The 15,002-nt window shown below is 37.0% G+C and overlaps 1 protein-coding gene across 1 annotated transcript; it reads left to right on the top strand.

Moving 5' to 3' along the window:
• The first annotated feature begins 10,623 nt into the window (after window positions 1–10,623).
• LOC128566074 (olfactory receptor 1038-like) lies at window positions 10,624–11,589 on the top strand. The gene has a single exon (XM_053563005.1). The coding sequence runs from the start codon at window positions 10,624–10,626 to the stop codon at window positions 11,587–11,589; it is 966 nt and encodes a 321-aa protein (XP_053418980.1).
• Window positions 11,590–15,002: the final 3,413 nt, after the last annotated feature.

Below are 15,002 nucleotides of genomic sequence, written 5' to 3'. Positions count from 1 at the left end.
ATCCTGTAATTCCTCTGCTGGGCATATACCCAGAAGACCAAAAATCACAACATAACAAAGATATTTGTACCAGAATGTTTATTGCAGCCCAATTCATAATTGCTAAGTCATGGAAAAAGCCGAAGTGCCCATCGATCCACGAATGGATTAATAAATTGTGGTATATGTATACCATGGAATACTATGCAGCCTTAAAGAAAGATGGAGACTTTACCTCTTTCATGTTTACATGGATGGAGCTGGAACATATTCTTCTTAGTAAAGTATCCCAAGAATGGAAGAAAAAATATCCAATGTATACAGCCCTACTATGAAACTAATTTGGGACTCTCACATGAAAGCTATAACCCAACTACAACTTAACAATAGGGGGAAGTGGGAAAGGGGGGGGGTGGGTAGAGGGAGGGGAATCGGTGGGATCACACCTGTGGTGCATATTACAGGGGTATTTGCGAAACTTGGTAAATGTAGAATATAAATGTTTTGGCACAGTAACTGAGATAACGCCGGAAAGGCTATGTTAACCACTGGGATAAAAATGTGTCAAATGGTTTATGAAGTGAGTGTATGATGCCCCATAATCATATCATTGTATACACTTATGATTTAATAAAAAAATTAAAAAAAAAAAAAAATGGAAACTGATTAGTAAGAAAATGTAATTTTTTTAGCAATTATGGTAGGGAATTCTGTTTACAATAATGAATTCTGTAATAAGACCCAGAGAGACAGTTTCATGATCAACACGTAAGCAAACTCTGACTTCATTTCTCTTTACTTAATGATAAGTGATAATTTAATTATAATTAGCAGAGGAAGAATGATAATTAAAGAAATTGAGGTTTTTCTTAATTTTCCCAGCTACTGTCAATTTGGGAAGGCTAACTAGAAATAGAATTTTAAACTAACTCCTTTTTACATTGTATAGTATGGGAAGGTATTTGGGAACTCCTAAATTTTGTGATGAGATTCTCCATATTATCCGTATCAAATAACCTGAGAACATAATCACTGATTAATATTTCAAATTCAATGACAATCTACAACTTTTATTACAATTAAGCATTTTGACATATACCATGACTAGAAGGCCTAACCAGAATGCATAAATGAAAATTAAAGTATGTTTCATTTTTTCCTGAATAAAAACATCTAAGAGAGCCGGTTAAAGCCCTACTTAAATATACACAGAATTTAAATATCAAACGTGGACATATACATGCCAACAATATAAGAGAGTATTCACCAGGTCTATACTGTTTGAGCAAAGTGATTTCCACATATTTTGAGGGTATGGATTATAAATGGAACTAAGATATAATGTTTATGACTATAGTCTTATCATTTTCCAGAAATGTGGCAGACAAAAAAATTCCATTGCAAAGCAAAAATCATGTCAAAAGATATCAAAATTAGTCACTCTAGTGAAAAAACTATTGAAATAAATTTAATTGAAAGTATCACACAAAGTATTACATTTGTGGTTTAAAATTTTAGGAAAATAAATCTCTGTGTATGTGTGTTTAGAAATGAAAGCATAAATAGGAGATTATTCATGCACCACCATGCAGACTTTTCACACTTTTGTAATTAGCAAACAACAACAATAAATGACCCCATGTACATTAGCAATTAAGTACCAAAATTTGAGGAAAGGAAAAAAAAGGCTCAAGTAAATTTATTTTGGAGTAAAAAAGGTAGGGAAAAATTAATAAATGGAGGTCTGTATAATAAATGGTTATGAGATTGATGTGATCGATGTCGAGCTTGACGAGGAGATAACTGTATTCTCTGTACCAAATCTACACTACACAACGTGTGTGAGATTGGGCACCTATTCTCCCCTCTACTGAGTCCTGAGCCTTATTTTCTTCACAACTAAATAGAGAACAAAAAACAAATGATGTATTACAACCGAAATCAGGGGTGGTTATAAAAGGTTAGATGACACGTTTCATGTGAATTTCTTAGCAGAGTGTCTAAGCACACTGTCTAGATATTAGAGGTGGTTCACACCAGCAAAAATTATTCTGTTTTCAACAATGTTCTGTATTATGAGCAGTAAGGGTATTGTCAGAGAAGAAGATCAACACTAAGAATGCTATCTGATGGAATTAAACAGTAAAAAGTCTAAATTTATTTTCAAGACATTATAGCTATGTGTCTGACATTCTATTCTAATTAATTTTATTTCATCGTTTGAATTTATTGGTCAAAAAATTAACCAAAAATAAAAGAAAATAATGCACTGGTGTCTCAATGAATTAAAAATAAGCATTTGATAAAAATTAACTTCTTTGTAATGAAAGCTTCTAGAAATCAGCATCAGAATATCAGAACTACTAGCATGGTAATAAAGAAGATCTGTCGCTAATCAATAGTCACTATCACATTGAATGGAGAAAAAGTAGAATCACCTCAGTCAAAATCAGGAAATGGAGGGATTCTTTTTGTCAGATATTTTTCTAAAACTTGAGCCAAGGGATCCTTTTGAGGATGGGAGGCAGTAGAAAGAAAGAGAGCAAAGATTTCTTTGCTAAGATTTGTTTCGCAATAAAGGTAGCAAAACAAATCAAAACTTAACTATCAGCAAACAGGAGAGATATCCCACTATGCATGGCTGATAAAATAGAAAAACCAATAAAAACATTAAAAAATTAATGAAATGTTATTAATGTGACTAGTCGCAAAAATATACAGAGGTGACAAAAAAATGTATACACATTTAAAGAAAGGAAACTGCATCAAAATTGTAATACTCGATATATACCAATAACATTTATCATCTTATACATTACATCTTGTATCTCTTGTAATTACAAAAGTCAAGTATGACTTCAGTATTACAACTTTAATAAAGACTTTTCCTTTCTTAAAATGTGTATACATTTTTGGCACCCTCTTGAATCCCAGGAAGCCTTCCCCGATGATACCCCAATGAAGAAGTACCCTGCATTTTTATTTCTTTCTAGTGGCTAGATCATGACCTTCTTGAGCCATCCAGAACTTGGACACTCAGTAATGTCAACATGAAGGGCACCAGCCTTCTCCAAACCCTACAAATCACCACGGGGACTGGTTAAATTGAGATTCCACAACCACACTCAAATACCCTGAATCGATTCTCCAGGAGAATGACCTGGGTATTCAGTTAATAAGCATTCCACCTGGTTCAGAAGCCAGATCTCTCAGACCCCAGGTCAGGGATCTGCCTCTTCAGGGTGGTGTGGGGGCCTCAGAATGGAACCAGCTGCTTGTGAAGCAGGCAGGGTTCAACCAACAGGAGTCTGTGGCCAGCAGGCCTAGCCCTGGGCCCTCACACCAGCTTCCTGGGAAACAAGAACAGGGGTTCTCAGCAGAGCAGATGCGGACCTACCTGTGGACTTGTGTGAAAATAAGAAATGAGAGGATGTGAGGATGAGCATGGGCTGGGAGGGGCAGTTGGGACAGGTTGGCCTCTTGGGTCATCTAGATCATTCTTGCTGGGCTTAACCCAATGGCCAGTTTCATGCCTCATGCCTCTGTTGAGATGAGGGGACCAGTTGTGGTCGCCTCGGCCCTCCTCCTGGTAACCATTAGTCTCCAGTGGCAGCACTGGAGTCCAGCCTGATGGCTGGGCTGGCTGGATGCTCCTGCAGCTGTGGCACCTCCCTGGAGGGGGGCAGCCAAGGGGAGGGGTAGCATGAGGGAGTTGTCGTGATTACGGGATTCCAGGGTATTATTTTTCATAGAGCTATCACTATTGCTTTATTGAGTTACACTTTAAGCACAACTAAAACAATTTAAAACATCTATATAGATAAAGACTTAGTACTGTCCCTGTATGATGCATATCCTTACTTTTCATCCTTTGGATGTGGCAAAATATGGTATTTTGAATAAATGGGAAAAGATGTTTTAAATGCCAAATGAGACTCTGATAATAAACCAGTTCTCTGGAGAGACAAGGTAGGGCCCCTCCTTACTTTCCTTACTTTCTTATTGAAACTGAATTGAAATCAGGCATGAGAAAATACAGCATAGTGGAAAGTTTCAAAGAGAGTCATGTTTACAAAACAAGTTTATCTTTAACACGTCCTGTTTAATGAACTTAGCCTCATCACTGCTCAATATGACTTGGGGATGGGACTGTGCGCTGTGTCTAGGGAGTACTGGTTTTAGTGCGCAGGGCCAGCAGTGATGCTTGGCTTTTTCCCAGAGCACTCTGTCCCTACAGCCTAGCATTTAAAACCCTATGCTCTAACTTGCATTAAAATGTAGAACCTTTGAATTATTGCCCATACTAAAATAAATTAATGATTAAATGGTTAGGTATATTTTTAAAAGCTATAAAATGCTCCAGTTGAAAATTAATATAATGTTTATAATGAAGAAATTCTAGATTAGCAGAGAGGAAAAAAAAGATAACAGATAAAAGATAACAGAAAGAAGGAAGGTGAGAGAGAGAGAAGGGCAATAATGGAAGGAAGGAAGGAAGGAAGGAAGGAAAGAAGGAAGGAAGGAAGGAGAGAGGAAGAGAGAGAAAGAAGGGCAAATAGAGAAAATTACAAAAGACAAAAAGGAGCTGAAGGGCATTTGAATTCATTTAAAATTATATATATTGAAACTCATCCATAATACAATTATAATGCACAGGTAAAAATGAAAAGATGATGTTCACTAATGTGAGCATATTGAGCAAGAGGAGGCCAGGTTCATTACAAGGATTTTGCCAGAAGAAACCAGGAAGTTTCCGTGCCTGAGACAGGGAGAGTTGGAAAGAAGAAAGTTTGAGATGGGTTATCAGGAATTCAGTTTAGACACTACATTTACAATGTTTAATATACATCCAAGTAAAGGAGCCAAGGAGGATGCTGAATGTGGGAGTCCAGAGTCCAGAAAACTGAGGTGAGGAGATACATTAGGAAATAGACATACACAGTGGTAAGTCTTCATGACTGGTACTCGTCCATGGCCTGGTAGGGTCCACCCTATGGCAGAAAGTGAGCTGCAGGCACGTGAGTAAAGCTTCATCTGTGAAGCTTCATCTGTGTTTATGGCCATTCTTTACATCACTGCCTGAGCTCCGCCTCCTTTCAGATGAGCAGGGACGTTAGATTCTCATAGAAGCAGGGCCCCTACTGTAAACTGTGCATGGAGGGATCTAGGTTGCACACTCCATACAAGAATCTAATCTTCCCACCCTTGCTCCATGGAAAAATTGTCTTCCACAAAACCGGTGCCTGGTGCCAAAACCAACTGGAGTCCTGTAGTAGGTCTGGTAACAAAAATATCACCAAACTCCTAAATAAATACCCAAACATTTCTAATATTAGAAATTGAAATAAATGTTAGTGATATATATGTTTAAGAAAGATTAATAATTTAAAAAAAGCAAGCCCTTGTTCTTCGAGGTCACAGGTGGCCAGAGCCTATCCTAGTAAATCAGGCCATGAGGCAGGAAGGAGCCCTGGACAGGATGCCCCCCAATTCAGGTTCAGCTTCTCTCTCTCTCTCTAGGGCTCACACACCCTCACATGTTCACATTCAAACACTTTAGGTTAGCTGACCTCACATGCACCTCTTTAGGATATGGGAGAAAACCTATGCTCTGGCAGGGAGCAATTCATCAAATGACCTTATTTGAAGACGTTCTCTGTGTGTGTATGTGTGTGTATTTCAATACAAACATCAAATGAAATTAACAAAAGAGGAAAGATGTGCAACTATAAAAAGACAAAACAACAAAGAACCAACCGAGTCTGTGGCTTTTCACTATTGGTAAATGAAGACAATGAAAAAGAACCAACAACAAAACCCAGAGAAGAAGTGGGAGAAATCCAGGAGTGTGTGGAAATCCAAGTGAAGAAATTTAACCAAGGATTGAGGAACTGTCAGAAATATTCCCGCAAGGTTACATAACATGAAGGAGGATTGATCATGGTTTTATGCAACATGGAGGTTATATGACTTCGGTAAGATGACTTTATCAGTGGAGAGGGAAATGTAAAAGCTTTATTAGAATAATTTCAGGAAAAACAATGCATCAATAGGAGGCAACATATAAAAACAACTTTTAAAGAAGCATTATCAGAAAAAGATAATTTAGCAACAACTAAAAAGTTGTATAATAGCTGCATTCTCCTACTCAACATTTCTTTTAATTTTATCTAAAAAAATGTGGTCATTATAAGCAAATTACAATAAGGTAATTTATCATAGAATTATTATTTTGCTAATTAGGAAAAAAAAATCACAAAATGTAATCATGTGTTTTGGTATACTTACGTGTATTAGAAAACATGATTTTGGAAGAATATTTAGTATCATGTAAAATCCTGATATATATTGCTGATGAATAATAGTAATTATATGCAGTAAATTGTCATATAGTCTATGAGCTGAATTTAATAAAATAATGCAGAAATATGAGGGAGGCTATTTTTGATACTCCATAGAAGTGGAATCACTCAGAATCTGTCTTCTATGACTGATTCATTTCACTTAAGATAATGTCCCCAAGGTCTATCCATCTTGTCTCAACTGGAAGAATTTTCTTTTTTTTTTTCTTTTAAACCTGACTTATATTGATGACTTAAAAAAAATGTTGAGAGTAGACCTCATGTTAAATGCTTTTACTGTGATCAAAAACTAATGATAAAATCATGTGGTAGAGAAATAATTATCTCCAAATTTAAGAGAAATTGCTGATAATGGATAATTTATATATTGTTTCATATTTTATGTATATGAAATTTAGAAACAAGCATGCATATACTTTATGCCAAGAAAAAGGCTTTTCTTTTTGTTTTTCAAAAGAAATAAAATATAAAAACACTTGGTACCCATCAAGAATTCTGAAACTATAAGGTTTTTATGATATATGTATATAGAAGCTATTTGATTTAGTTACATTATTTTCTTCAATAAAATAATGTTTTAAATTTGTGTTAATTCTAACTTAGTAAGAAAGAAATGGATTATGCAGTTAATAATGTCAAGTCCATTGGTTAGCCATATGGACAAATACCACTTAGAGCCTGCCTCAGTCCATACAACAAATAAATGTGATTAAAAGTTACATTTTAAGTAAAACTAACTGTGAACTCTATGGGACGTAAGTAGAGAGAAGCCATTGTTATTTTCATTTTCACCCATAGAAAAGAAAACAATCAATAAATCTGTCTGCTAAAAACTTATAACTTCTACCTATAAAGCACACTCAGGTGATGGCCCAACAAGTGATTAAATGTGAATCCCCCTCATTCAGAGCAAGGAAAAGGAAGCAAGACAGGTGCACAAGTGGTGACATTACATTAGAGAGGACTGTGGTCTTTACTTTGTGTGCCATTTGTTTCTGCTTTGCTTTGCATTGGTTATACAAACGGAATTTCAGGTACATAAACAAAGACTAGCGACTCACTGGTGAGATGGTTCTAATTCAAATATGACCGAATGTTGCCTTTGTCTTCATAGGCTTATGTTTTTCTAGTTAGAATTTCCTTATGACATTTGGGCCCAGGAGGGTTAGTGGCCCTGGGGAAACATGTCTGGGGAATATTTGGAATTAACTTTGAAAGAATAAAGTCTGCACACTATAAAGCATATATCACACATACATATACCCTCCCTAACTGAGAGTCAAGTGAAAGGACACCCCTATGGAAACCCTCCGGGGAAGACCTCTTTCCTAACTGGTAAGGGTGACAGGTTTGAATGGTCATTTCCAATGAGTCCTTTCCCCAAGTCTTCCATTACTTTCCTCATTAAAAACAGCCTAGATGATCTTCCTAACTGTGCTTCAGCTGCATGAGGCTGATGTCCACACTCAGGATTTAAATAACCCTCTTAGCTCTCCCAAAATAAAACATCTCTCTTAACTGTTCCTTGAGACTTGGATTTCCTTTAGAAGAGGAAAACATTTGGTATCTGTTGATAAAACTTCAGAAGCCCATGCCTGGGAAACCAGAAGGTTTGTGTTAGTGAGAATTACTTTTCTCTTAGAAGAAAATAGTGCTTGTTTAAAAGACAATATGTATCAAAGAGACATTCATACTTGAAAGTAATACACAAAAATGAGAGCTAGCCATTTCCAAATTTGAAATTAAAGAGTATTTTTAGGTTTTGTGCTTGTTCCTTATATTATGCATAAATAAGCAAGGAAAATGAGCCTGATTCTAGTGCATGTTTAAAGAAAAGCAACCCCATATTAAAGCTCCCACTTACTACCTCTAGACATATGAAGAGATGTTTACCATAAAAGACCAAAAGTAGAACTAATGTCAGCGTGTCCCCATATTGGCTAAATCAATACTTTCTTACTTGTTTTCTTATTCTACATTCAGAATGGTGAGCTGAAAGACTTTGAGTTGTATTAAGATGTCAATTCAGGAAGACAAATCAGTTTTATCCTAACAAAATGAGCATTAGCTTCCATGAATTAGAATGTCTGAGGGAGAAAATTATATTTGTGCCAGATTTTACATGTGTACGTATGTATACACATATACACGTAGATGCATATATGTGAATATATGTGTTATCTATAAATTTTGTGTTTGTATATAGAGAGGGTGCCAAAAATGCATACAGATTTTAAGAAAGGAAAAAATAGTATTAAAATTGTAATATTCAATATATACTGATAATGTCTGTTCTTCTGTTCTCTTGTATATTGTATCTTGTAGCTCTTATAATTGCAGAAGTTAAATGTGACTTAAGTATTACAATTTTATGCAGATTTTTCCTTTCTTAAAATGTGTATACCTTCTTTTGGCACCCTCTGTATTTGTTCTATTATTAAAGAACATATTAGGTACTAATTACTGCATTGAGCTTGGGTCCACAGAGAAAGAAGAGAAAATTAAAAAAACAAATTTTCTGCCCACTCACACCAAACTACGAGGAAGAAAAAAGTTTCCGTCTGAGCAGTAAGTTGGGTAAGAAAAGGATTATTCTTTCTACTTTATATCCTTTTTAAAAATTATGATATGATAAGAAATTCTTATCTTTTACCTTCCTCCCAAGTTTAAAGTTAGTTTTCTCAGACTCAAAGGTAGAATGAGCCCTATAATTCTTAGCAACCACATCAGGCAGGGGTGTGATGACCACAGGAGAGTTAGGGACAGAGAAATGAGAAGTGTATGAGGGCACTGACAGCAGAGGATCTAAGGGGATGCCCTGAAGGTGGTGGCGATTGGAGGAGGACATGGCTCTGTCTTTCCCATGAATGCAGAGTCTAAACAAGGAGAACGGACTTAGCAACCTAGGGGAGCGGCTGGGCCTGGCTGGGATTTCTCTCCCAGCTTCTTCCTCCTGACACTCGCCCAGATGACACTGCTGCACTCCCCACGTCGCAGAAGGCTCAGCCCCGTAAGCCTGGCCGAAGAGTCAATACTGATATATTCGATATATTCGCAGTGGTGAACAAAAGGTCCTTGCTTTAAAGACAACAACTTTCCAGATCACATAAGATAGGAGAGGTATTTGCTGAAAATGGTTGTTTTCTCTCATAGAACAGATTACTACATTTAAAAAGCCGGTATATGTGGAACTTAGTAAATGTGGAATGTAAATGTCTTAGCACAATAACTAAGAAAATGCCAGGAAGGCTATGCTAACCAGTGTGATGAAAATGTGTCAAACGGTCTATGAAACTAGTGTATGGTGCCCCATGATCGCATTAATGTACACATCTACGATTTAATTAAAAAAAAAAAAAAAAGAATATCAGAAAGTCACTCAGGTTTCCCATAATCTGGGGAATGTCCAGTCCAAGGCGTCCCAATCTTTCCTTGTTCTCATGTCACCTTCACAACTGTTGCCGTGTCTATAGACTGGGCTTATTTTTTGCTCAAAATAAAATTACTTATAAAGTTCTTACAAAAAAAAAAAGCCGGGACTTGTGCTATTGTCTCACTGAAAAGTAACCAGATATTGCAGAACACGTTTCTGATTATAAGTGTTGTAAATAATTTAAATAGAATACTATACTCCAATTTCCACCAATCTAGACAACTATGGTTTTAAAAAGTATATACGCCAGCCTTACTCACAGATGTATTTTGTTTCTGTTTAGAAAGGCTAGATTTGAAAATTAGATACATACAAATTTGCCTGATTCACAAATGTAAATGTTTAGTGGCTTCCTTTTTGCTCCTCACTGAGTATACTGTTTAACATTTCATTTAGCATGATGTATATTTGTTAAAATATAAATACAAATCTGAGAAAAATAACAAATTTATGCATTAAGGTTTTGCTCCACCAAAAATAAAATAAAGCAGCAAGAAAGACAAAATTATTTTCCTTATCCAATATGATTTAATGTTCTCTAAACTTATAATATTAAATATCTTTACAAACACAACAAAATTTTCGTTGGTTTTTACTATCTTTACTGTGTAGCATTCAATTGATTTATTTTTATTGCTTATTAATTTTTGACTTATAAAATTATAAGTAGCCTGAGAGGAAAGTTTGAAAGGGGTTGGGCCCATTTCCTCTTATGTTCTACTTCAGCAAACAGTGTCTTCTCCTCAGCCCAAATACGCAAGAGTTGGCGTCTGATTACAATGTCTTGTTGCCAAAAATTTGTCTTTGGTCCTATCTTGTCTTTTTTCAGCAGATGAGAAACTCGAACAAATGTCTGAAAGCAACAGCACCAGAGTAACAGAATTCATCCTTCTGGGCTTTGCAGTCCAAAGAGAGATTGAAATCACCCTCTTTCTGCTCATTTCGGGTGTGTATACTCTAACTTTGGTAGGAAACGTTGGGATGATTTCATTAATACGGCTGGATTCTCGACTTCACACACCCATGTACTTTTTTCTCGGTAATCTGGCCTTTGTAGACCTTTGCTACTCCTCATCCATAGCCCCCAAGTTCCTGCAGACGCTGCTGACTGGGGACAGGTCTATATCTTTCTACGCCTGTGCAGCACAGTTGGGCTTTTTCCTGAACTTCCTGGTTTCCGAGATGTTCCTCCTTGCGGTAATGGCTTATGACCGCTATGTGGCCATTTGCAATCCTCTTCTCTACATGATAGTCATGTCCCAAAAGCTGTGTATGCGACTGGTATCCGGCCCCTACTTATACAGCTTTTCTGTTGCTTTGCTCCACACGGTAGTGACTTTCCAATTGATCTATTGTGGCCCCAACATCATCAATCATTTCTATTGTGATGATGTCCCCTTGATGGCCCTTGCCTGCTCAGACACCAGCCTCAAAGAGATCCTGATTTTCATCTGTGCTGGATTCAACATGATCAGCTCTTTGACCACCGTCCTCATTTCTTACATATACATTGTGGCTGCCATCCTGAGAATCCGATCTGCAGAAGGGAGGTGCAAGGCTTTCTCCACCTGTGCCTCTCATCTGACTGCCGTGACTATATTCTACGGGACTCTGATCTTCATGTATCTGCAGCCCCAATCCAACCATTCCCTGGACACAGACAAAATGGCCTCTGTGTTCTACACAATCATCATCCCCATGTTGAACCCCATGATCTACAGCTTGAGGAATCAAGAGGTAAAGAATGCCCTGAGAAAAGCTATTGAAAGATGGTATATCCTGCCTCTAACAAAGTTTAAAAAAAGGATTTCCTGACTGGGAACAGTGCCACATGTATATCTAATGTCAAAATCTTTGACTGGGGTACATTCATTTTGACCGTTCTTTATATGAGTAAAATTCTTGTGTACTTGAGTTTGTTGGTCATAAAATCTATAGTAAGATAAACTGTTTAAAGGAGTAGAATAAAGTTTGGGGTATTTTTATTATTTTCAGGTTAACATGAAATTGTAGGTGTACATGTGATTAGGTGACATAGTTTGCTTTTGTAATGTCCAGACTGTAGTTGTGCCCTTCACCCAGGAAGTGTGCGACATATCTGTACAGTATACTCTTTGGGTGAGAATTTACTCAATCCCTTTCCTTCCTCCCCTTACCTGAATTTATTTTATTTTTTTAATTTAATTTTTATTGAATCAGAAAATGTATACATTTCAGGGGTACAATATGATGATTTGATATATAATGTGGAATGCTTAAAACAAAGTAATAAACATAACCATCAACCCCTTACTTATTTTTGTGGTTAAGACATTTATAATATACTCTTAGTTGTTTGGAAATGTACCCTTGCATTGTGTACATTAGGTGAAATCCTACCAAATACCCTCCCTCTCCTTGCCCCTCTATACCCCTTCCTTCTCCCCTCTTTCTTTCTGGATTTCGTGTTTTATCATTCATATGAACATGTAAGTGTTTATATATTGGTTTCATAGTAGTATTAAGTACATTGGATACTTTTTTTGTTCCATTCTTGAGATACTTTACTAAGAAGAATATGTTCTAGCTCTATCTGGGTAAACATAAAAAATATAAGTGTCCCTCTTTATATTGCTGCACAGTATTCCATGGCAAACATATACTACAATTTGTTTATCCATTCATGGGTTGACGGGCCTTTAGGCTGCATCCATGTCTTGGCTATTGTGAACTGGGCTGCAATAAACATTCTGGTGCAAATGTCTTTGTTGTAAAATGATTTTTGTTCATTTAGGTAAATACCTAGTATATTGAGTTTTTCTCTCACTCAGATATGTAGATGTTAAACTACTGGTTTTAATTAAGTACTGAGAACACATGGTGCTTACAATGTTATTAGAAAAAAATCATTTTACCATAAGGGCATTTGCATTCAAATGTTTATAGCAGCACAATTCACAAATTCAAAGATGTGGAAACAACACAGGTGTCCTTCAACACATGAATGGATTAATAAACTGTGGTATATGTACTCTATGGGGTACTATGCAGCCATTAAAAAGGTGTAAGTTTTGTATCTTTTAACCCGAGTAGATTGAAAGAATTAGTTTTTTACAAATTACTACTGTTTAGACATGTTACCCTGATAGGTTTGACTTGGAAGCTTCTATGAAGTTTTTAATAAGATTGAATAACTTATTTCAAAATTTTTTCTGTTTAGTATATTCTAGAGAACAGAGGAGGAAGCAAGGAATTGAGTGTCTTGTGTACTCCCATCCCATACTAAGATGCTAACCACCATTCTTCACTCTGCCTCTAACCATCGCTACATTTGCTACTAATTACTCCCTGAAATTTAACAACGTGGTGGTTAATTTAATGTGACTTAATTGAGCTCAGGGATGCCCAGATATCTGGTAAAACATTATTTCTGGGTAAGCCTGTGAGAGTATATCTGGAAGAGATTAGCATTTGAATCAGTAGTATAAATAAAGATCACCCTCATCAATATGGACAGACATCATCCCATCTGTTAAGGGCCCCAAAAGAATAAAAACGTGGAGAAAGAACAAATTCTGTTTTGTTTCTTTACCTGGATGCCTGTCTTCTTTTGCCCTCAGACATTAGCTGCTGATTCTTGGGCTTCAGACTCTGGCCTACACTAGTGCCATGCCCCACTCCAGTTCTCAGGCCTTTGACCTCATACTAGGAGTTAGTTATGCCATCAGCTCTCCTAGTTTTCAGGTCTTTGGACTCATACTGAATTACAAAACCGTTTTTCCTGATCTCCCAGTTTTCAGATAGCATATCATAGGCCTTCATAATTATATGAACCAATTTCATAATACACACACACATATATATATATATATATATAGAGAGAGAGAGATATGAAGATATAGATATATATGTACAGCCTGGATTTGGCTTGAACAAACAGTTTAGGGTTTCAATCTGAGCTGCTGTGTGTGTGCACGTGTGTGTGTGAATAGGATACATTCTTGGTTCTGTTTCTCTGTTGTATTCTCTATAGTACTCTAATACACATGAGTACTACATATCAAGTTTTTTGAAAAGATGTCATTTTCATTTAGAAATCCAAGAGTCAAGATTAATTATTAGAAGGGAATACATTCTTTTGTTACAGTATCACAAGCAAAACTGCAGTCCTATCTGTAACTTCCTAATGTAAAGCAGTGGTGTCTGAAGGGTCTTTGAAATTTTGGTGATATGATAAAATTACAATGGGGTAGGTCAGGAAGGGAAAGCTTAAAACCAATAAATAAATATGGTTACTGTCAGGGCCAAAGAATAGAGCTCTAAACTGGGATGATTACAAGGCAAGATAATCCAACTCTAACGTAATAGGTTGCTGTTTTTTCATTCATCCATTTTCATGCTTGATGTCTGTCATGTACTTGATACTGTGTTATATATTGACAAGCACACACATATGCCCCAATTCTCTTTTTTTTTTTTTTTTTTGTAGAGACAGAGTCTCACTGTACCGCCCTCTTTAGAGTGCCGTGGAGTCACACAGCTCACAGCAACCTCTAACTCTTGGGCTTATGCAATTCTCTTGCCTCAGCCTCCCGAGCAGCTGGGACTACGGGCGCCCGCCACAACGCCCGGCTATTTTTTGGTTGCAGTTTGGCCGGGGCTGGGCCACCCTCGGCATATGGGGCTGGCGCCCTACTCACTGAGCCACAGGCGCCGCCCATATGCCCCAATTCTCAGTGCTGTCTGGAGGAGGCAGATACCAAACAAATTCTTAGAAAAATGCTTAAGTTTAAAATGAGTTTCTGAGGCCCAGAGAGAATTAAAGTGCCAGAGATGGGTGATTAAGGCAGTTAATGTTCAACCAAGGCCAATGTTCCAGTAGCATGATCTACAGTCCCCACACGCCCTGTGGAATCCTGCAGTCAGGCACAGAGTAAAACTGAGGCACCTATGCAACAAGGCAGTGTCAATTTGAAAACAAAATTCCCTAAGTCTGTTAAAAAATAAGGGACACGTTACCAGCCCTGATATTATTTTGTGTGTGTGTGTGTGTGTGTGTGAAGTCTCCGGTCTCTAATTCAAATACCTCTGCCTTATTAGTCTGCCAATCTATCACGATGGCCTGGATTTGGCTTGGACACTCACTTTAGGGCTGATGTCTTGAACATTAGGAGCACTGGGATCATTTCCTAAGGAACTAACCAGCTAATATACACATGCACCACACACACACACACACACACACACAC

This window comes from Nycticebus coucang, chromosome 14, assembly GCF_027406575.1.
Source record: "Nycticebus coucang isolate mNycCou1 chromosome 14, mNycCou1.pri, whole genome shotgun sequence".
NCBI classification, from domain to species: domain Eukaryota; kingdom Metazoa; phylum Chordata; class Mammalia; order Primates; family Lorisidae; genus Nycticebus; species Nycticebus coucang.
Note: the sequence above shows the minus strand (reverse complement) of the source record. Positions and strands in the feature narration are given on the sequence as shown.